Here is a 22,860-nt window from a genome sequence, read left to right on the forward strand (position 1 = left end):
ATACCCAGTACCTCCCTCCAAAAATGTTTCCCTGAATGAAGTGAGCATTGTCTCTCCTTGGTAATGGCAGTGCATCCCTAACCACACTTGATTTTCAGTAACTAGTCTCAAGGAGCACCATCCTTATTCCTCAAACAACACTTGGAGATGACCTGAATAAAACATTCTGTTTGTGTAGTGATAAACTGTATTGAAGAAGAGAGAAGAATGTCTACCATGTCTGGTACAGGTGAGAAGCCTCTCAGAATTACCCAGGATCAACAGAGAACACTGATAGATAATTTTTACTACAGGCTTTTGGGATTCAAATCTGAGAAATACATTTTGAGAGGGTAGTCCCTGCCCACCATTCCTTCATCCTTCTCTGATACACAGTCCAGTTTAAACTAATGCTGAGTTCCTTTAAAGAATTTGGTTTTCAGATGTTCCAAGCAAATGCTTATGAGGAAACACTTAAACAGAAACTGATGTGGACTTGTCCCCCTCCTCCTCCACGTACATACCTTCTTTCTACTTGTCCTTGTATATCTGAAGACATATCTTCCTCTCTCCAAGGCTACTGCTCCTAAGTTAAAACTCTACAGGGGGCTTCTCAGTCTCCCTGACCCCAGGATCTCCAGTAGTAGTGCACTGCTTTCTCAGAGCAGGTACACAATTCAGGTTTGGAGAATACAGAACCAGTATCCACATAATGTAATTCATTAAGATTTATTTCTCGTAAACTCTAAAACGGCTGAACAAAGCCATGTATAAGTCATTTAATTTTACAGAACGAGACTAAAAGGAATAAGAAAAGTGAGCAGCTTTTATAATTTCAACTTCAGCTGATGACAGGTGCATTAAGACTGAGATCTTTCATATTTCCAAAGAAATGTCTATGTAAATTCAATATTCTATGTGACCATTACAAAATGATTTTAGATTTTGTTTTGTCATACAGAAATGATCATATTTTTAATATCATAAATGGCATGTGTAAATAGTATCATTTGGATATTCAAGATATTGAAACTAAATCTCAAAATCTTTGTTGAAAAATACAACCTTCAAAATATAAAACACTAAATTGTCAGATTAAACATTAAAAACTAACATATGAATGATATATTCTGTTTTCCTGTCAGACCCATCCCACCACCAGTACCTATATTCTTTCAATACTAGCATTCTCCTGGAACAAACTATCTACTCTTGAAACAATAAGTGAACAATCCACCTGTCACTTGACTAGGTGTAAGAAAAAACTACTGCCCCAGCCACAGTAATTTGCAGTGGACCTGGAACCAGAAGCAGTGCTCAGGGAGATGCTGGTGGTCTCTCAACATCCTCTAGCAGAGCCTCTGCATACTGAGATGGGAAATGACACAGGTCAGTCCCCAGAATCTTGGCCAAAACCCCCAGCACTTTCATCTTGGTAGTTTCAGCATAGGCTCTTGGCGCCCAGAGGAATTCATACTGCAGAGGATCACTGTTGGCCCACTGGCCAGTACTCCACATAATTATCCTTCACAAATTCTTTGGTGATGACCTCTCTGGATTCCCCAAGCAGGAAGTGATCCTTCCCAGAATACATCCCTGCCAGATTCAGTGCTTTCCAGACCTCCTCTTCAGTGGCATGGTTGCCCTTCTTGAAGATCACACCCAGGACAATTATCAAGAGGCCAGTCTTGGGCATGCTCTCTTCATCACTCTGCATTCCATCACAGGTGAGGCCCAGCTTGATGAAGACACCATAGCAGTGGTTGATGAGATCCACTTCCTTCACATCTAAGCCCAAGGCCACCTCCATGTGCTCCCAGGCTTGCAGTAGGAGCTAGAGGAAGCAGGCTTCATTCCTTTGCATGATAACCTTCAACATCTGTCTTCCTTGCTGGCTCTTTTGATACTTGAGCAGCATGAAACTCACTAAGAAGGACACTTTCTCATCCAGAGCACCATGGGGCACATTCACAGGGGCTGCTGCAGCTTTCTGGTACTTGAGACCTGCTTATTTCCTTGACTACTAATACCCTCCTCAGAATTGCTCAGAGAGAAACAGGAATACTGAAGACCCTCAGAAGTATTGGGTGACTCAGCCATAGGTGCCTCCTTCAAAGTGCCAGGAACAAGAGGATGGCACAAGGAGGCAAATTTCTTTTCCTCAGCCCAGAAGACCTGTGCAATCTCTAGGCCTTGGGTCTCACTGCATATCTGAAGGTCTTCATCCCCTAGGCATTCCAGATTTGCCTGATACTGAGACACAAGGACATGTGTGAATGCAGGACAAAGGAAAGTCAACAGAGTGGGCACTGAAGAATCAGTACCTATAGGAAAAAGGAAAAAAGGGAGGATGTCACTGTCCTTAGCATTAATGCTCAACTATAGTGGCTCTGATGAAAGCTTCTACCAATAACAGACTTTACCTAAGAGTGCTATAAGGCCTCTCTAGACTCTTGTGCTCCTGGTTTATTTTTTAAAAATTAATTTTATCTGTACATTTGAGGTATACAATATAAAGATATTCATCTTTGGAAATTTACACCTTTACATAATCTTTTTGTTCTTATTTTTTCCCATTCCCCCACCCTCCATTCCACCCCTCCATCCCTCCTTATTTACAAAGATTTTGTTTCCATTTTTTAATTTTCTCATATTAATTCCATTCCCTGCTTCCTTTCCCCTACCCCTCCCAATTCCCATCCCACTTTGCCCCTTTTCCATTTCACATTATTTATTATACTTTCTGGTCCTTATTTACACTTTCAGTTTCTCACACTAGAGAAGCTATTCAGTATTTACACATGTGTCCTATTTATTTCACTGAAGAGTTATCACCTCAATGTGCAGTCTGTTAGCTATAAATGGCTGCAATTTCTCATTTTCTATGGTTGGGTAGTACTCTATTTTATAAAAAACAAAACAAAACATTTTCCTTATCCAGTCTCCAGTTGATGGGAAATTGGGCTGCTTTCAAGTTTTAGTTATTACAAATTGTGCTGCTATGAACATGGCTGCACATATACCACTGTGGTATGTATACACACACACACACACACACACACACACACATATATGTACATTTTAGGTATGAAATACATTTACATTTATCATTGGGTGTTTGTACCGGAACATGATGCATCTTAGTTTTTATTTTTTCTCCCATTACCTGTACACCCTTCATCCCCTCCACCCTTCCCTATTTAAACAGAGTTTGATTCTGGTTTTTTTTCTCATAACTTTTTCTTTCCCTTCTTCCCTTTCCTCTTTCCCTTCCACCATCCCCAAACCCTTGGACCTTTTCTTATTTCAAATTATCAATTATTCATTTTAATCATTTTCCTCCTTACTTACACTTTCAATTTCTCACACTAGAGAAACTATTTGGTATTTACACGTGTTTCCTATTTATTTCACTTAAGAGTATGGCCTCAATATGCATCCATTTAGCTATAAATGTCTCTAGTTTCTCATTCTTTATGGCTGAGTAGTACTCCATTTTATAAATAAAACTACATCTTCTTTATCCAGTTTCCAGTTGATGGGCACTTGGGTTGTTTCCAAGCTTTAGCTATTACAAACTATGCTGCTATAAACATAGGTGCACATATATTGCTGTGGTATGATTCTTTTAATTCTTTGGGGAAGATTCCCAGTAGGGGAATAGCTGGGCCAAATGGGACCTGTAGTCCTAGTTCTTTGAGGTATCTCCATACTGATTTCCACAGTGGTTACACCAATCTACATTCCCACCAACAACAGAGGAGGTTTCATTTCTCTGCACACCCCCACCAGCATTTGTTATTGGTTTTCTTGATAGCAGCCATTCTTTCTGAAGTGAGGTGGAATCTCAGTGTTTTCATCTGCATCTCTGGAATGACCAGTGATGTTGAACATTTTTTCATATATTTACTTGCTGTTTTTACTTCTTTGTCAGAGAAATGTCTGTTCATTTCAGATGTCCATTTTTGAATTAAGTCTTTGAATTTGAGGGGTCCGATTTTTTTCAGTTCTATTTTCTTGATAATACACCTTTGTCTGAGCTACAGCTGCTAAATATTTCTTCCCACATTGTAGGTTGTCTCTTAGTTCTGTTGATAGTTTCTCTTGCATTGCAGAAGCTTTTTAATATGATGAGATCCCAGTTGCTGATTCTTTGTGCTAGCTCCCATGCTACTGAAGATTTGTTCATAAAGTCTTTTCTACGCCAATGTCATCAAGAGTTCTACCTAACTTATCTTCCAGCAAGTTTAGTGTTTCTGACTTAATATTTAGATCTTTAATCCACTTTGATCTTAGTTTAGTGCATGGTGATAGCTATGGGTCTAGTTTTAATCTCTGACAGGTTAAAATCCAGTTTTTCCAACACCATTTATTAAATAGGGTATCTTTCTTCCAATGAGGGTGGTTGGCTCCTTTGTCAAAGATGAGGTGACTGAGTATGTCTGGAGTTGTTTCTGAATCTTCTAATCTATTCCACTGATCTTTGGGTCTGTTTCTTTGCCAGCACTATGCTATTTTTATCACAGTAGCTTTGTAGTACAGTTTCAAGTTAGGGATTGTGATGCCTCCAGCCATGTCTCTGTTGCCTAGAATTGCTTTTGCTATTCTAGGTTTCCTCTGTTTCCAAATGAATTTTTTTTATTGTTTTCTCTAGTTCTGTGAAGTATATTGTTAGAATTTCAATTGGCATTGGGTTGAATCTATATAGTAGTTTTGGAAGTATGGCCATTTTCACTATATTGGTTCTTCCTACCCAGGACCAAGGGATATCTTTCCATTTTCTTATATCCTCTTCGATCTCCTTCATCAGAGTGCTGTAGTTTTCAGTGTATAGGTCTTTTGCTTCCTTTGTTAGGTTGATTCCTAGATTTTTCATTTTTTTAGATGCTATTGTAAAAGGAATTATTTCCTGAATTTCTCTCTCAGTGAGTCTGCTATTTGCATATAAAAAGGCTATTGTTTTTTGAGTGTTGACCTTATATCCAGCTATTCTACTGAATCTGCCAATTAAGTCTAGAAGACTTTTGACTGAGTTTTTTGGGTCTTCTGTGTAAAGTATCATATCATCAGCAAATAAAGACAGTTTCACTTCTTCCTTTCCTATCTTTATTCCTTTTATTTCGTTCTTTTGTCTAATTGCTATGGCTAATGTTTCCAGAACAATATTGAACAGGAGTGGTGATAGGGTCATCCTTTTCTTGTTCCTGATTTTAGTGTGAAAGTTTTAAGTTTTTGACCATTAAGTATGATGTTGGCTGTTGGTTTTTCATAGATAGCCATAATCAAGTTGAGATAAAGACCTCCTATTCCAATTCTCTGCATATTTTATCATGAATGGGTGCTGGATTTTGTCAAATGCTCTTTCTGCCTCTATTGAGATGATCATGTGGTTTTTGTCCTTGACTCTGTTAATATAGTGTATTACATTTATTGATTTAGAAATGTTGAACCATCCTTGCATTCCTGGAATAAATCCTACTTCGTCAGGGTGTATGATCTTCTTGATGACACTCTGTATTCTGTTTGCCAGTATCTTGACGATTTTTGCATCTATGTTCATTAGGGAGATTGGTCTGTAGTTCTCTTTTTGGGTTGGGTCTTTCCCTGGTTTTGGAATCAAAGTAACTGTAATGGACCAGCCATCACCAGTTGAAAGATTCCTGAATGGGGGAAAGGAGGACTGAGAAAATAAGACAAAGAGTCGGGAGGGCTCCCAAGACCGAGCAAGCAAGTTTATTTTCACCTCTCTTTTATACACTCAGTGAGTTAGGTCATTAACCATGACCTTTATCCAAAACACCTGCTTCATTGTTTACTAGCTTTCTAGACACTCCTTGCCCTCATGGGCTACTTTGTTTCCTGGGGTTACAGAAGGTTCACCTTGTTGCTAGGGCAAACTCTAGAGGGAAACATCAGAGTTAGTGGAGACACGGTTCCCCATTACATAGTCTCCTGGCTATTTATAACAAAGGGTAAAATTAAAATGAAGCTTTTTGGCTGACACCACTCCCCACAAGTAACACTTGCTTCCAGGAATGAATTTGGAAGTATTGCTTCCCTTTCAATTTCCTTGATGAGTTTAAAGAGTAATGGTGATAGTTCTTCTTTAAGAATTGTAGAGTTCAGCAGTGAAGCCATCAAGACCTGGGCTTTTCTTTGTTGTTAAGTTTTTTTATTACATTTTCAATTTCACTCATTGTAATTGGGGCATTTAGAATTTGTATATCTTCATTTAATTTTGCTAATCCATATGTATCTAGGAATCCGTCCATTTCTTCTGTGTTTTCCATTTTATTAGAGTACAGTTTCTCAAAGTAGGTATTGATGATTCTCTGGAGTTCTGCTGGATTTGTTGTGGGTTCACCTTTTTCATTCTTAATTGCATGTATTTGAGCCTTTTCTTTCATTTTTTGATAAGGTTGGCTAAAGGTTTATTGATTTTATTTATTCTTTCAAAAAAAATGAGCTCTTCAATTCATTGATTTTTTTTGTATTGTTCTCTTGGTCTCCATTGCATTGATTTCTGCTCAGAACTTTATAATTTGCTTTCTTGTACAAGCTTTGGGTTTGTTATGCTCTTCATTTTCTAGGAGCTTGAGGTTCTGCATTGTTATTTAACTGAGTTCTCTCTGTTGTAATATGGGTATTCACTGCTATGAATTTCCTGCATAGAACTGCTTTCATTGTGTTGCATAGATTCCTGTATGTTGTACTGGCATTTTCATTTACTTGTAAAAACTAATTTCTTCTTTAATTTCCTCTGTCACCCGTTGGTTGTTCAGGAGGGTGTTGTTTAATTTCCATGTGTTTGTGGGTGTTTTGTGGTTTCTTATGTTATTGATCTCCAATTGTATGGCACTATGGTCTGGTAATATACAGAGGATAACTTCAATTCTTTTACATTTACTTAGATATGTCCTATGAGCTAGCATGTGATCTATTTTGGAGAATGACGTGTGTGCAGTTGAAAAGAATGTGTATTCTGATTTTGTGGGATGGAACACTCTGTAAACATCTATTAAGTCCATTTGTTCAATACCTTCATTTAGTTCTAGAATTTCATTGTTAATTTTTTCCTAGTTGATCTATTTGTGATAGAGTGGTGTTGAGGTCCCCCACTACAATTGTATTAGTGTTTATTTGATTTTTCATATCCATTAATATTTGTTTTGTATAGTTGGGGGCATTTGTATGTCATGCATATATATTTAGGATTGTCATCTCTTCCTCTTGGATTGTTCCTTTCACAAGAATGTAGTAACTATCTTTGTCTCTCTTCATTAATTTTGGTTTGAAATCTACTTTGTCTGCAAATAAGATTGCTATGCCTGCTTTTTTCTGGGTTCCTGTTGCATGGAGAACTGTTTTCTATCCTTTTACTTTCAATCTATGGATTTCCTTTTGAGTTAGGTTTCTTGTATACAGCATACTGCTGGGTTTTGCTTCTTAATCCTGATTATTCTGCCAGTCTATTTCTTTTGATTGGTGAATTGAGGCCATTAACATTGAGAGTTATAATTGACAGATACTGACTCATCCTTGTCATGATGTTTTACTCTTGTTGGCTCTTTTATTTCTTATTTTCCCCCCTTTCACTTCATTATCTTACCTTGCATGGTACCTTCTCTTTGATGGGCCTCATGGAGTTGTGACCTTCATTGTCTTTTTCTAGGATATTGCTTAAAAGTGTTTGGAGTGCTGGTTTGGTGTTCACAAAATTTCTCAGGTGTGCTTTGTCATGGAAGTATCTAATTTCCCCATCAATTTTGAAAGATAATTTTGCAGGATACAACAGTCTAGGTTGGAAGTTATTTTCTTTTAGGGCTTGAAATACTTCACTCCAGGCTCTCCCTGATTTGAGGGTTTGTGTTGAGAAATCTGCCATGATTCTGATGGGCTTTCCATTGTAGATGATTTGTTTCTTTTCTCTAACCACCTGTAGAATTTTGTTCTTCTGTTGGGTTTCTGGGATCTTGACTATTATATGTCTAGGTGTAGATTTTTTTGGTCATGGCTCGCTGGAGTTCTATATGTCCCACTTATCTGTACATCCAATTCTCTACCTTTGTCTGGGAAGTTATCTTCTATTACTTCTGTGAACAGTTTTTTCATGTCAGTTGTACTTTCTCCCATGTTTCATGGACTCCTGAGTCTTATGTTATTCTTCTTTGCATTATCTTGCAGCTGTTGGATTGATTTCTCATGGTCCCTTACTATCTTCAAGAAATCTGTTTTCATGGTCCTTAACTGCAATCCTGCCTTCTATATCTGATATTCTGTCTTCAGATTCTCTTAGTCTGCTCTGCGTGCCTTCAATGTAGTTTTTAATCTCCTTAATATCTATTTGAATCTGTTTCATGGATTCCATTTCTTTCTTATGTTGAGTGATCATGTTTTCCATTTCTTTCTTATGCTGGGCATTCATGGCTTCCAGAATGTTTCTGATCTCATCTATTTTCTTATCTGTTCCTGCTCTACAGCTTCTAATCATGTCTTTCACTCTACTCACCATGTTGGTATTTATCTGGGAGATTACTTCTGTTTTGAAATTTTCTAGAGCCTCATGCATCTGCTTTGTTACTTCCTGTGCTATCAGTTCAGAGTGTCTAAGTGTTTGCTTATCAGACTTTTCCACATTTCCCCCAGAATTTCCTTTTTGTGGTGTGGAAGCCTGCATTTGTGCCTTGCTTAAGTGTCTTATTTTTGGTTTTGGTACTGTCCTTGATTTAATTCCTGGGTTGATATTTCAAGATTGCTTAATGTAGGTATCTTTGCTGCTTATATTTAAAACCCTTGTGGAATGATTGCTTTTCAGAGGTGTCTTCTAGATATGGCTTGTGTTTGGGTTTTGAGACTCTAATGACTCTGAAGCTATTATATTTTCCTTATACTATGAAGGAAAACTAATTAGATCAATCACAACATGTTAGCCCAAATGACATAGCAATACCATAGCATCAAGCACAGCTTAGAAAATGACAATTTGTGATAGTTATTCATCTAACACTTTTAACTATGTGCGTTGTTAAAACCAAGGGCCAACCCAACAGAAGTTTATAATGAATAAACTCTTCAATATAGCATCATTCCCCTTCAGGGTGGGGAGTTAAAAGGAGTTGGGGAGGGAGGGACAGGTAGAAAGAACAGGTAAGATTAGCGGTGAGGCCAGAAGACATAGAAAGATCACACAAACTCTAAGAAGTTGTTAGAAGCAAGAGAAAATGGCAGAATGAAAGAACAAAGATGTGAACAGAATCACCCAACAGCAACAGGAAGGCTAGATACCAAATTTACTTTCCTTTAAACCCAATGATAATCAAGAGAAGGAAAAAGAGAAAAGAACAGTAAGGGAGAAATCCGAATTCAGTTCAGAAAGGAACAAATGGGGAGATGAGGAGCAATGTGGGACAGTGAAAGAGAGAGAGAAAGAAAAGATAAAAGAAAGAAAAAATGAAAAGTAAAACTTTGAAGAGTAGAAAAAAAGTAAAAATTAAGAAAATAATATTTTTTTCTCTTTTTTGCAAATAGCAACAGAAATTATGGGCCTCCTTCAGGATATGTCTCTGCTGTCACAGTAGGCAACATAGGAATCCCTGTGCATATACAAATCAATGAGTCTCAACAAGCCAGCAGCAGACCAAGTACAGTGCCTTTATTGTAGAGGTTCTCTTTACTCTTCTGCTGAGCTTCAGTTTTCTTCGAGGAGCCTGAGAAGCCCTCTTTCTCTAATTTCTGCTCTATCTTGTGGTGCTCAGGACAAGGGTCTTTATAATCTCCCATGTCTCTGTAGTGTGGGACCAGGTAGCAGAAAAACCAGAAGGTAGGCAGTGCACAGGGGGGATAGGACTGAGCATTAGAGGCACCCAAGTGGCTAAGTGGACCTCATTGTGCCATGGGCATGGACCAGGATGGCTGCAGGAGCCTCAAGTTGCTTGTCTTGTCTCACTGGGCAGGTTGCCACCTGGCCTGATTCTTTTCATTCTTTGGGGAAGATACCCAGCAGGGGAATAGCTGGGTCAAATGGGACTTCCAGTCCTAGTTCTTTGAGGTGTCTCCATACTGATTTCCACAGTGGTTGCAACTGCCTACACTCCCACCAGCAGTGGAGCCATGCTCCTCTTTCCCCACAGCCCCACCAGCATTTGTTCATGGTTGATTTCATGATAGCACCCATTCTTTCTGAGGTGAGATGGAATCTCGTTGTTTTCATTTGAATCTGTCAAATGACCAGTGATGCTGAACATTGTTTCATATATTTATTTGCTATTTCTACTTCATTGTTTGAGAAATGTCTATTCATTTCAGATGCCAATTTTTAGATTTGGTCTTTAAATTTGGGAGGTCTGATTGTTTTAAGTTCTTTATAGAGTCTAGATAGGAGACCTTTGAGGAACAGCAGGTGAAAGTTTTTTTGCAAATTGTGGGTTGTCTCTTTACACTGTTGTTGGTTTGTTACTGTGAAGAAGCTTTTTAATAAGAGATCCCATTTGTTGATTGTGCTAGTTCATAGGCTACTGAAGTTTCATTCATAAAATCTTTTCCTATACCAATGTCTTCAAGAGGATTACCTAACCTTTCTTCCAGCCAGCTCATCATTTCTGTTTTAATATTTAGATCTTTAATCCATTTCAATTTTAGTTTAGTGGACAGTGAGAGATATAGGTCTAGTTTTAATCTTTGGCAAGTTGAAACTCAATTTTTCCAACATCACTTATTAAAGAGACTATCTTCCCTCCAGCAATGGTGTTTGGATCCTTTGTCAAAGATGAGGTGGCTAAGTGTGTAGAGTTGTTTCTGCATCTTCTAATCAGTTCCACTGGTCCTCAGGTCTGTTTTTTTGCCAGTACCATACTGTTTTATCACAGAAGCTTTGTAGTACAGTTTCAAGTTGGGAATTGTGATACCCCCTGTCATGTCTCTGTTGCCTAGAATTGCTTTTGCTATTCTAGGTCTCTTCTTGTTCCAAATGAGTTTTTGGTTTTCCTCAAGGTCTGTGAAATATGCTGCTGGAATTTCAATTGGGATTGCATTGAATCTATATAGCAGTTTTGGAAGTATGGCCACTTTCACTATATTGGTTCTTCCTACCCAGAAGCAAGGGATGTCTTTCCCTTTTCTGATATCATCTTCAATCTCTCTTTTCAGAGTGCTGAAATTGAAAAAGAAGAGGTCTTTGATTTCTTTAGTTAGGTTGATTTGTTTTGATGCTATTGTGAAAGGGATTGTTTTCCCTATTTCTCTTTCAGTGAGTCTGTTGTTTGTGTAGAGGAAAGCTATTGATTTTTGTGTGTTAACCATGTATCCAGCTACTTTACTGAATTTGGTTATTAAATCTAGAAGACTTTTGGTGGAGTTCTTGTGGTCTCCAATATAGAGTATCATGTCATCTACAAATAGTGATAATTTGATTTCTTCACTTCCTATCTTTATTCCTTTTGTTTCTTTCTCTTGCCTAATTGCTGTGGCTAATGTTTTCAAAACTATATTGAACAGGAGTGGTGATAGTGGACATTCTTGTCTTGTTCCTGATTTTAGTGGGAAGGATTTCAGTTTTTGTTCACTTAGTAAGATATTGGCTGTTGGGTTTTCATAGATGGCTTTTATCAGATTGAGGTAGGGACAGTCAATTCCAATTTTGTGCAGGGGTTTTATCAAAAATGTGGGTTGGATTTTATCACATGCTTTTTCTCCACCAAGATGATCATATGGTTTTTGTCCTTGGCTCTATTGATATAGTGTATTACATTGATTGACTTGCTTATGTTGAACTATCCTTGCATCCCTGGGATGGATCCCACTTGGTCAGGGTGTATGATCTTGATGATCTTCTGCATCCTATTTGCCAGTATCTTAAGGACTTTTGCATCTATGTTCATTAGTGAGATTGGCCTACAGTTCCCCTTTTCAGTTGGGTTTTTCTCTGCTTTTAGGATCAAGAAGATATTTGTTTTCAGGAATGAATTTGGGAATACTGCTTCCCTTTCAGTTTCATTGAAGAGTTTTAACAGTGATGGCAATAGCTCTTCTCTAAATGTCTTGTAGAATTCAACAGTGAAGTCATCAGGACCTGGGCTTTTATTATTTGCTAAGTTTTTAAATTATATTTTCAATTTCATTGAATGATATTGGGTTGCTTAGAATTTTTAGGTCTGCTTTGTTCAATTTTGGTAATTCATACTTATCTAGGAATCTGTCCATTTCTTCTGTTTTCCATCTAATTGGCATATATGTTCTCGAAGTAGATATTGATGATCTTCTGGATTTCTGCTGGGTCTATTGTAATTTCATCCTTTTCATTCCTAATTGCATGGATTTGGCCCTTTTCTTTCCTTTTTCTGATAAAGTTGGTTAAGGGTTTGTCAGTTTTGTTGATTCTTTCCAGGAACCAACTCGGCTTCATTGATTTTTTTGTATCATTCTCTTTGTCTCCATTGTGCTGATTTCTGCTCTCATCTTTGTAATTTCCTCCCTTGAATGAGTTTTGGGTTTGTCCTGCAATTTTTTCTAGAAGCTTGAGGTTCAGCATCAGGTTATTTAATTGGGCTCACTCTGTTTTCCTAATATGAGTACTGACCACTATGAATTTCCCTTGTAAGACTGCTTTCATTGTGTCCCATATATTCTGATATGTTGTATTGGCATTGTCATTTAATTGTAGGAATTGTCTAATTTCTTCATCTTCCTCTGTGACCCATTGTTTATTCAGAAGTGTGTTATTCAATTTCCATGTGTTTATGAAATTCTTGTGGTTTCCATTGCTATTGATCTTCAATTTCATCACACTATGGCCTGATAATATACCAGGGATAACTTCAATTCCTTTGCACTTACTTAAACATGTTCTATGAGCGAGTATGTGGTCCATTTTGGAGTACAATAGGTGTGCAGCTGAAAAGAATGTGTATTCTGATTTTGTGGGGTAAACATTGTAACAAATGTAAACATTTGTTAAGTTCATTTGTTCAAGAGTTTGAGTTCTAATATTTTGTTTCTTAATTTTGTCTAGTTGATCTATCTGTGACAGTGGGGTACTGAGGTCACCCACTACTATTGTATTAGTGCTTATTTGATTTTTCATATCCATTAATATTTTTTATAAAGTTAGCCACACTAGTGTTTTGTGCAAATATATTTATAATTGTTATCTTTTCCTCTTTGGATTTTTCCCTTTACAAGAATGTAGTGTCTTTCTTTGTCTCTCTTAATCAGTGTTGGCTTGAAATCCAATTGATCTCCAAAGAGGATAGCTACTCCTGCTTTTTTCAGGTTCCTCACATGCAGTATTGTTTTCCACCCTTTAAATTTCAATCCATGTGTTTCTTTTTCTATTGAATGTGGTTTTTTGTATGCAGCATATTGTTGGATCTTGCTTTTTTGACCTGTTCTGTCAGACTATTTTTTCTGATTGGTGAATTGAGACCATTAACATTGATGGTTATAACTGATACATACTGACTTATCCTTGTCATGACTTTCTTTTTGTTGGATTCTCCCCCTTTGGATTTAATTTCTTGTCCTACCTGATGGACATTCTGGTTGGCTTCCTGTGGTTGTGATCCTCATTGTCTTTTCCTAGGATATTGTCTAAAATTTTTTGGAGTGCTGGTTTAGTATTCATGAAATTCCTTAGGTGCTCTTTTTCAAGAAAGTATCTTATTTTTCCATCAATTTTGAAAGATAGTTTTGCAGGGTACATCAAGCTGGGTTGGAGGCTGTTTTCCTTTAGGGCTTGGGATATGTCACTCCAAGCTTCTTGCCTTGATAGTTTGGGTTGAGAAATCTGCTGTGATTCTGATGGGCTTTCCTTTGTATCTGATTTGTTTCTTTTCTCTGACTCCTTGGAGAACTTTGTTCTTCTGTTGGGTTTCTGGAACCTTAACTGTTATATGCCTATGTGTAGATTTTTTTGATCAAGGCTATTTGGAGTCCTACATGCCTCACTTATCTCTGTCAAGTTCTTTTCCCCTGCTTGGAAAGTTTTCTTCCATCATTTCTGTGAACAGGTTTTTTTTTATGTCACTTGCACTCTCCCATTTCTTCACTGTTTCCAATCAGTCTTATGTTATTCTTCTTTGCATTGTGTACCAGCTTCTGGATTGACTTCTCATGGTCCCTTACTATTTTAAAGAAATTTTTCTTTTCTGATCACTAATTGGAATCTTATCTTCTATATCTGAATTTCTGTCCTCACACTGGCTCATTCTTCTGCCTAGATTTTCAGTGGAGTTTTTCATTGATTGTTTTGTATTGTTCTCTTAGTCTCCACTCCATTGATTTCAGCCCTAATCTTTATAATTTCCTCTCTTGTACAAGCTTTGGATTTGTTATGCTCTTCTTTTTCTAGGAGCTTGAGGTTCTGCATTAGGTTATTTATCTGAGATTTCTGTTTTCCTAATATGGGCATTCAGTGCTATGAATTTCTCACATAGAACTGCTTTCATTGTGTCTCATAGATTCCTGTACGTTGTACTGGTGTTTTCATTTACTTGTAGAAACTGTTTAATTTCTTCTTTAATTACTTCTGTGACCCATTGGTTGTGCAAGAGGGTGTTATTCAATTTCCATGTGTTTGTTGGTGTTTTGTGGTTTCTTATGTTATTGGCCTCACATTTTTTTGCACTATGGTCTGATAATATACAGGGGGTAACGTCAATTCTTTTATATTTACTTAGATATGTCTTATGAGCTAGAATGTGGTCTATTCTGGAGAATGACCTGTGTGCAGCTGAAAAGAATGTGTATTCTGATTTTGTGGGGTGGAACACTCTGTAAACATCTATTAAGTCCATTTGTTCAATAGCTTGTTTCAGTTCTAGAATTTCTTTTTAACTTTTTATCTAGATGGTCTGTCTATCTGTGATAGTGGGGTATTGAGGTCCCCCACTACAACTGTGTTAGTGTTTATTTGGTTTTTCATGTCTATTAATATTTGTTTTGTATAGTTAGGGCCATTTGTATTTGGTGCATATATATTTAGGATTGTCAATCCTCTTGGATTGTTCCCTTCACAAGGATGTAGTGACCATCTTTGTCTCTCTTAGTTTTGGTTTGAAATCTACTTTGACTGCAAATAAGATTGGTACCCTTGCTTTCTTCTGGGTTCCTGTGGTGTGGAGAACTGTTTCCAATCCTTTTAATTTCACTCTATGAGTTTATTTTTGAGTTAGGTGTGTTTCTTGTATACAGCATAGTGCTGCATTTTCCTTTTTAATCCATTCTCCCAGTCTATTTCTTTTGATTGGTGAATTGAGGCCATTAACATTGAGAGTTATAATTGATAGATATTGCTTTATCCTCATCATGTTTTACTTTTGTTGGCTCTTTTATTTTCCCCCCTTTACCTTTAGTGTCTTACCTTTCCTGGTGGCTTCCCTCTGTTGGGCCTCATGGAGTTGTGACCGTCATTGCTTTTTTCTAGGATATTGTTTAGAATTGCTTGTAGTGCTGGTTTGGTGTTCATGAAATTTCTCAGGTGTTCTTTGTCATAGAAGTATCTAATTTCCCCATCAATTCTGAAAGATAATTTTGCAGGATACAACAGTCTAGGTTGGAAGTTATTTTCTTTTAGGGCTTGAAATACTTCACTCCAGGCTCTCCCTGATTTGAGGGTTTGTGTTGAGAAATCTGCCATGATTCTGATGGGCTTTCCTTTGTAGGTGATTTGTTTCTTTTCTCTACTTGTAGGGTTTTGTTTTTCTGTTGGGTTTCTGGGATCTTGACTATTATATATCTAGATGCAGATTTTTTTTTTTTATCATGGCTAAGGCTAATTGCAGTTCTATATCTCTCACTTATCTGTATGTCCAATTCTCTACCTCTGTCTGAGAAGTTTTTTACTATTACTTCTGTGAAGCTTTTTTATGTTATTTGTGCTTTCTCTTGTTTTGTCACGGACTCCTATGAGTCTTGTTATTCTTCTTTGCATCATCTAGCAGTTGTTGGATTGATTTCTGATGGTGCCTTACTATTTTTAAGAAATCTTTATTTTCATGGTCTCTAACCAGGATCCTGTCTTCTATATCTGATATTCTGTCTTCAGATTCCCTTAATATGCTGTGGATACTTTCAAAGGAGTTTTTGATCTGCTGAATATCTGTTTGAATCTGTTTCATGGATTCAATTTCTTTCTTATGTTGGGCAATCATGGTTTCCATTTCATTCTTACGCTGGGTATTCATGGCTTCCAGCATATTTCTGAGCTTATCTATTTTTTTAATGTTTCTGTTCTAGAGCCTCTAATTATGTATTTCACTCTGCTCACCATCTCTGTAGTTACCTGGGAGATTACTTCTGCTTTGAATTTTTCTAGAGCCTCATTCATCTGTTTTGTTACTTCCTGTGCTATAAATTCAGGGTATCCAGGTGGTTGGTTATGGGACTTTTCCATCTCATTTCCCCCAGGATTTACCCTTGGTGGGGTGCAAATCTGAGTTTGTGCCTTGCTTCAATGTCTTCTCATTTTTGTTTTTGGTACTGTCCTTGGTTTAACTCCTGGGTTGGTAGTTTTAAATTGCTTAGGTAGCTGTTGTTAGAAATTGTAGGTATCTTTGTTGCTTGTAATTAGAACCCTTATGGAATGATTCACAGAGATGTCTTCTAGATGTAGCTGGTCTTTAAGTTTTGAGTCTCTAATGACTCTAAGGCTATCTCATTTTCCTTATACTAGGAAGGTTCATTGACTAGATCAATACCAACACCTTAGCCCAAGTGATATAATCAGCAACACCACTGCATCAAGTACATCTTCAAAAATGACATTTTGTGGTAGTTATTAATCAATCACCTTTAGCTGTGTGAATTAAATCAAGATTGAGGACATATGTTTATAGTGAATAAACTCTTCAGTATAACAACTTTACCCTTTGGGATGGGGAGTTAGAAGAGGTTGGGAAGGGAGGAACAGATGGGAAGAAGGATAGGGGAAGGTTAACAGTGTCCATTAGAGGACAGAGATGATAAGGAAAAAGAGAATAATAGGAAAATAAAGAACTCCAAATGAGGACCCAAACAGGGACAAAAAGGGAAGGTGAACAATGTAGGCAAGCAAGAGAGTGAGTGTAAAAGAGAGAGAGAGAAAGGAAAGAGAAAAAAAGAAAAGAAAAGAAGAAAAAGGAGAGAAAAACAAATATTTGCAAAGAGTAGGAAAAAAAGAGGAGCAAAAGAAAAGAGAAAAAAACTAATAATACTAATTTTGGGAATAAAAATAACAGTGAAGATGAAGGACCTCTTTCAGAGTATGTCTCTGCTGTCACAACTGATAATGTGGGTAGCAGTGTGCAGATATATGTCAGTGAGTCTCAGCAAGCTAGTTGCAGACCCATGAGATTCAGGCAGATTTCTGTCTGCAAATCCTAAGTTGAGCTCCCTGTCCTCCTGTAGGGTTGAACTCTGCAGAGTTGTATTGCAGGTTCCAGCTGCCCTTCCCTTGAAAATAGTCCCAGTCCTGATGGGAGGTGAAGATGACACCAACTTACCCAGTAGAGTGGTCTGGTGGTCTGGTGTCCTCTGAATCTTTGTAGTGTGGAACCAGGTGGCTGTACAGAGAGGCCAGAGGAGCAGGGGTGGGGGTGGGGGTGTGTCCAGTGCATTGCTGCCAGGGTGCAGGCTGATTTGGCATGTTCTGCATTACTCATGACCTTGGTATGGCGTCCACAGACCTATCTTCTGCAGCAGGCTGATTTGGTGTGTTCTGCACAACTCAGGACCTTGATATAGCATCCACAGACCTCTGTAGGACTCATTTTTAACCAGGGATCTATAGCCTGAATAGACCAGGGAGCTATAGTCTCACACCCCCACCTAGAAAAGTCATAGTCCCCTGGGCTATCTTCATAGTATTCATCCCCATTTTCTGGACACACAAAATTGTATTAGTGTGGGGTTTCAATAACCAGAGCAATCTCCAAAGTCTAGGCTCCCTAGGTCAGATAATCCTGAGAAACTCCTTTTGACATAATGAGTTTCACATGGCTGGTTGTTTCCCCTTGAGTCTAAGTTACATAAGCTTATTTGGAAAGTGACCTCAGTCTGGTCTTGTCTTTTAGTGATTTGGCTAAGGACTTTTCCATTAGAGGTCAGCCTGAGTTCCCAGATGTCCTCTAATGGAGCATAAGGGTTACTGCCTTTTTCTTCCAGATTGAGCCCATAACAAGCAGAACAAATAGCCAAGTTATTTTTCCCATCCCAGTCTTATCTTTTGGTCCTCAGGCTTGCTGAGGACTTTCCATCATTGTAGTGCTGGATCCTGGGTCATCCTCTCTGGGTGCTGATTTGATGTGGAACTGATGAATCCATGCAGTGAGTCCAGCAACCTTGAGGGCTGATGGAGTTGTCGACACCACAGGATAAGGCCCTTTCAAACAGGGCTCAAGGCTCTTTGTCTGATGTCTGCACAACAAAACCAGGTCCCCTGGTTTGAATTGATGAGGCAGGAATGGCATGGTATCACTCCTGGTCTGGTGGATTTGATTATGAAGATGGATTTGGATATCCTGTAATGCCTGGAGAGACTGAATCAAAGAATTATTAATGGTCTCAGTGACATGTTCTAAGTTAACCTTGGGGAGAAGAGGTGGTGGCCTCCCATATATAATTTCAAAGGGAGTAAACGTTTCAACATAAGGTGTGCATCAAACCCTGAGTAAGGCAGGAGGGAGCAAATCAGGCCAGGTACCACCAGTTTCCAAAATGAACTTTGTCAGTTTCCTTTAAAGTTCTATTCATCCTTTCCACTTGCCCTGAACTTTGCAGATGATAGGCACAATGTAGTTTCCATTCAATATTTAGAACCCTCACCAATAATTTAGACACTTGAGCCATGAAGGCCAGGCCATTGTTGAACCCCAGGTACCATGGGAGACCAAATCTGGGGATGAGCTCTTGGAGTAATATTTTAGTAACCACATTAGCAAACTCTGTCCTGGTAGGGTAAGCTTCTACCCATCCTGAAAAAGTATCTACTAGGACCAGTAAATATTTGTACCCTTGGCTGGATTTTACCTCTGTAAAGTCCAGTTCCCAATGTTCTCCAGGTTGTGTTCCCCTCAATCAGGCCATCTCCTTATGAGGCCCTGCATGGGGGTTGACTCAGGTGCATACTTGGCACCTGGAACAGATATCTGTAACCAATGAAATTAGTCCTCGAACATAATTTGGAACTCACCAGTTTCTTCAGTTTAGATTCCCCTAGATGGGTGAGGTGATGAAGCTGTTGAAGAAGTCTGCCCATGGCTTGAGGTAGGCAGATTCTCTCATCGGGTCACTTCCACCACCCAGAGTCCTGTTTTACTGCCCCTAGCTGGGCATTTTCTTTCTTCCTCCTGAGTGTACGTGGGCAGTTCCGGTAAGTAGCCAAAAGGTTGGATGGACAGTATGTCCATGGGCGCCACTGGTTCTTTGGCTACCTGTCAGGCCATCTGGTCAGCTGTGCAATTTCCTCTGGCCTCATAATGGTTTCCTTTTTGATGGCCTTGTCAATGAATGATAGCCACTGCTTTTGGTTCCCATATTGCCTCCAATAGGGCCAAAATTTCTTCCTTATTTTTAATATTTTCCTTCTGAGGTGAATAAGCTTCACTGCCAGTACATATCACCATGAACGTGGGCTGTGGCAAATGCATACCAGCTGTCAGTGCAAATATTTACAGGTTTTTCTCAGCCACGCCACAAAGCCTGAGTCAGTGCTATCACTTTAGTCTTTTGGGCTGAGGAGCCCCTATTTAGAGGCTGAGCCCATTTAATTTCTCCTTCTGGTGTGACCACAGTTGCCCTGGCAGACCTGACCCTGTTCTCCATGTAACTACTCCCATTCATGAAGTATACCACATCTGGCTCTTGGATACGGGTATCAGTGAGGTCTGGCCAGTTGGTGGTAGAGGAGGTAATCACATCCTGGCAAACATGAGCTGGTTTGTCCAGGTCAGGATTGGGAAACAAGCTTAACAGGTTGAGGGCTCTTTTTTGAAGTGAATCCAGGGTTGATCTAGGAGTAAGGTGTGATACTGGGTCAGTAGGGCATTGGAGAGCCCATGGTCAGGGGTTCCCTGCAATAAAGTTTCAACTGCATGTGGAGTGGTTATGATCAGATTTTGGTCTAAACTAAGTTTGTCTGCCTCTTTTACTAATATGGTGGTGGCTGCAATGGCCTGCAGACAAGTGGGCCACCCAGTGGCCACTGGGTCTAGCTTCTTGGATAAGTAGGCTACCAGCCTATTCCATGGGCCTAAAACCTGAGTTAATATGTCCTTGGTGATCCCCTCCCTTTCAGCTATAAACAAGCAGAACAGCTTAGTTGTATCAGGAAAAGCCAATGCCCAAGCTGAAGTCAGGGCATTTTTTTTTTAGCTCCTGGAAGGCTGTTTCTTCCTCTGTGGTCCAAACCAAGGGGGAATTTCCACCCACCATGGTCAAACACAGGGGTTTCACTATCTCTGCAAAACCTGGTATCCAAAGGTGACAGTAACTCACTGTTCCCAAGAATTCTCAGACCTGGCATTTTGTAATAGGCGTTGGGATTTGAAGAATACTCTGTATTCTCTGGTTTGAGACCAGTCTTTTTCCTTCAGACAGCTGATATCCTAAGTAGGTGGCCTTATTTACACATAGTTGTGCCTTTTTGGCTGATACCCTATACCCCAAGGTTTGCAATAGCTCCAGGAGGTCTTTTGTCACCTCTTTACAGGTTTAAAAGTCCACTGCAGCCATGAATAAATCATCAACATATTGTAACAATGTCACTTCTGAATGGGCAGCTTGGTAGGGGGACAAGTCCCAGGTCAGTGCTTCATCAAACAAGGTGGGAGAGTTTTTGAATCCCTATGGAAGTCTAGTCCATGTCAACTATCCTGAGAACTCCCAGTCTGTATCTACCCATTTGAAAGCAAACAGTGGTTGACTCACAGGTGCCAGTGAGATGCTGAAGAAGGCATCTTTGAGATCCAGGACCATGTACACCTGGCAATCTGGTGGCAGGAAGCTGTAGGAATTGGGCACCATGGGATGGATGGTCTCAACTCACTTGTTTATTTCTAGTAGGTCCTGGACAGGCCAGTAGCCATTGGTACCTGTTTTTTGTAGAGGGAGGTGTATTCCAGGGAGACTTACATGGTACCAGGATCCCAGAGTCCATGAAACTCTGTAGATGTATTTTGATCTTGTCTTCTCCCAGTTTATCGGATACTGTTGAACAGCTCTTGGGGTACAGAATGCCAACAATGTGACTGCAATAGGCGGCTGATGAGTGGCCAGACCCAGTGGATTCATTTCTGTCCATACCTGAGGAAAGAGGCTTTGTAGCTCTTGCAACACTTTTACATCCTGATCTAGAGTTTCTCAGGGTTGGAGATTTTTTTTTTTTTTTTTGGTACTAGGGATTGAACTCAGTTCCTTGCAAAGGCTTTTAATGGAGAAGATATTCTCCAGACAGGACAGGTGACCAAAACTTTAGTCAGCATACCCAACTGTAAACTAGCATCTTGCTCAGTGAAAGAAATAGCTGCCTTAAGTCTTCTCAGAAGATCCAGTCCCAGCAGCAGGTAAGGGCATTCTGGGATGACTAAAAAGGAATGTGTTACCTGATGTTTTCCTAAATCAACAGCCCTGGAGGTTGTCCATGAATATCCTTTGTCTTTTGTTCCTGTTGCCCCCTGTACTATAGTCTTCTGTGTAGTCACAGGCCTCTATGGCTGAGTCAAAACAGAATAAGCCATGCCAGTATCCACTAAAAATCTTATTGGAGTTCCCCCTACCTTTATCTTTACCATGGGCTCCCAGGGGCTGATAGTGAAAGAGCCCAGACCCCTCTAATCTTCAGCAGTCTCCATTATCAGGACCTTGTGTTCTCTCGGGGGGGGGGGCTGTCTCCTTTTTATCCTTTCAGAAGGGGCACTCTTTCTGCCAGTGGCCAAACTTTTAGCAAATTGCACACTGATCTTTCTTTAAGGGTGGGTGTCCCTTCTCCCTCTGCCCATCCCTCCCTGGTCCCTTAGATTCACAGGCATCCAAGGCTACAATACAATAGTGACTTTTCCCAATTTCTTGGCCACCACTTCTTCACGGGAGTCATGATTTCCACAAAGCTTTTGGGCAATACTCAAGAGCTCAGTCCTATTCTTTCCCTGAATTCCTTCTAACTTTTGTAACTTTCTTCTAATATCTGGGGCAGACTGGAAAACAAAAGGAAGATTTATTGTGGCTGTGTTTTCTGTAAAATCTGGGTTTATGGGGGTGCAAACCCAGTAGGCTTCTAAAAGCCTTTCCAGGAATGTGCTGGGATCTCCATCTTCCCATTTAACCTCACTTACCTTGTTCAAATTAGTCAGCTTTTCTGCCACCACTTGGAGTCCTCTCAAAAGATGCTAGCAGTAGGCATCCCTCTTACCATCATTAGCATTTGGGTCCCATGGAGGTCTCTGGGTAGGCATGACTGCCTCTCTCCTAGCTGGCCAGTCTGGGAGAGTATTTGCTCCAGCCCCAGGGCATCTCATAGAGCCTCCCGAGGAATACAATCTCTCTCCACTGATGTGAAGAGGGTCTGTAAGACCTGCTGGCAATCATCCCAGGTGGGCTGATGAGTGTGGAAAACAGACTCAAGGAGAGAAATTAAGGCCTGGGGCATCTCTGAAAAAGGAGGGTTTTGATGTCTCCAATTGTAAAAGTCACTAGTGGTGAAGGGAATATATATAAAGCCCCCCCCCCCCGCTGAGCCTGGGGCAAGGGGAAGAGAGGTGCTGGGCTATATGGAGAGGTGGGAGAGGCAGGGGAATGAGGTCCTTGACTCTTTGTGGGGTCTACCTCATGAACATAATCTTGGCCAGACCTGGTGTGGGAGGAGAGAAAATGTTAGGAGAACCTCTAGCAGTGGAGTCGGGGCTCAATGGTGAG

The 22,860-nt window shown here is 39.5% G+C and overlaps 1 protein-coding gene across 1 annotated transcript; it reads right to left on the reverse strand.

Moving 5' to 3' along the window:
• Positions 1-967: 967 nt before the first annotated feature.
• LOC101716259 (melanoma-associated antigen B16) lies at positions 968-20,973 on the reverse strand. Its single transcript, XM_087209891.1, is given in 4 exon segments — positions 968-1,476; positions 1,478-1,983; positions 19,782-19,869; positions 20,878-20,973. Coding segments are annotated over 4 exon segments (870 nt in total). The 3' UTR covers positions 968-1,296.
• Positions 20,974-22,860: the final 1,887 nt, after the last annotated feature.

Source organism: Heterocephalus glaber, unplaced genomic scaffold, assembly GCF_053883595.1.
Source record: "Heterocephalus glaber isolate CG9 unplaced genomic scaffold, H.glaber_assembly_v1.0 deba00001072, whole genome shotgun sequence".
NCBI lineage: Eukaryota > Metazoa > Chordata > Mammalia > Rodentia > Bathyergidae > Heterocephalus > Heterocephalus glaber.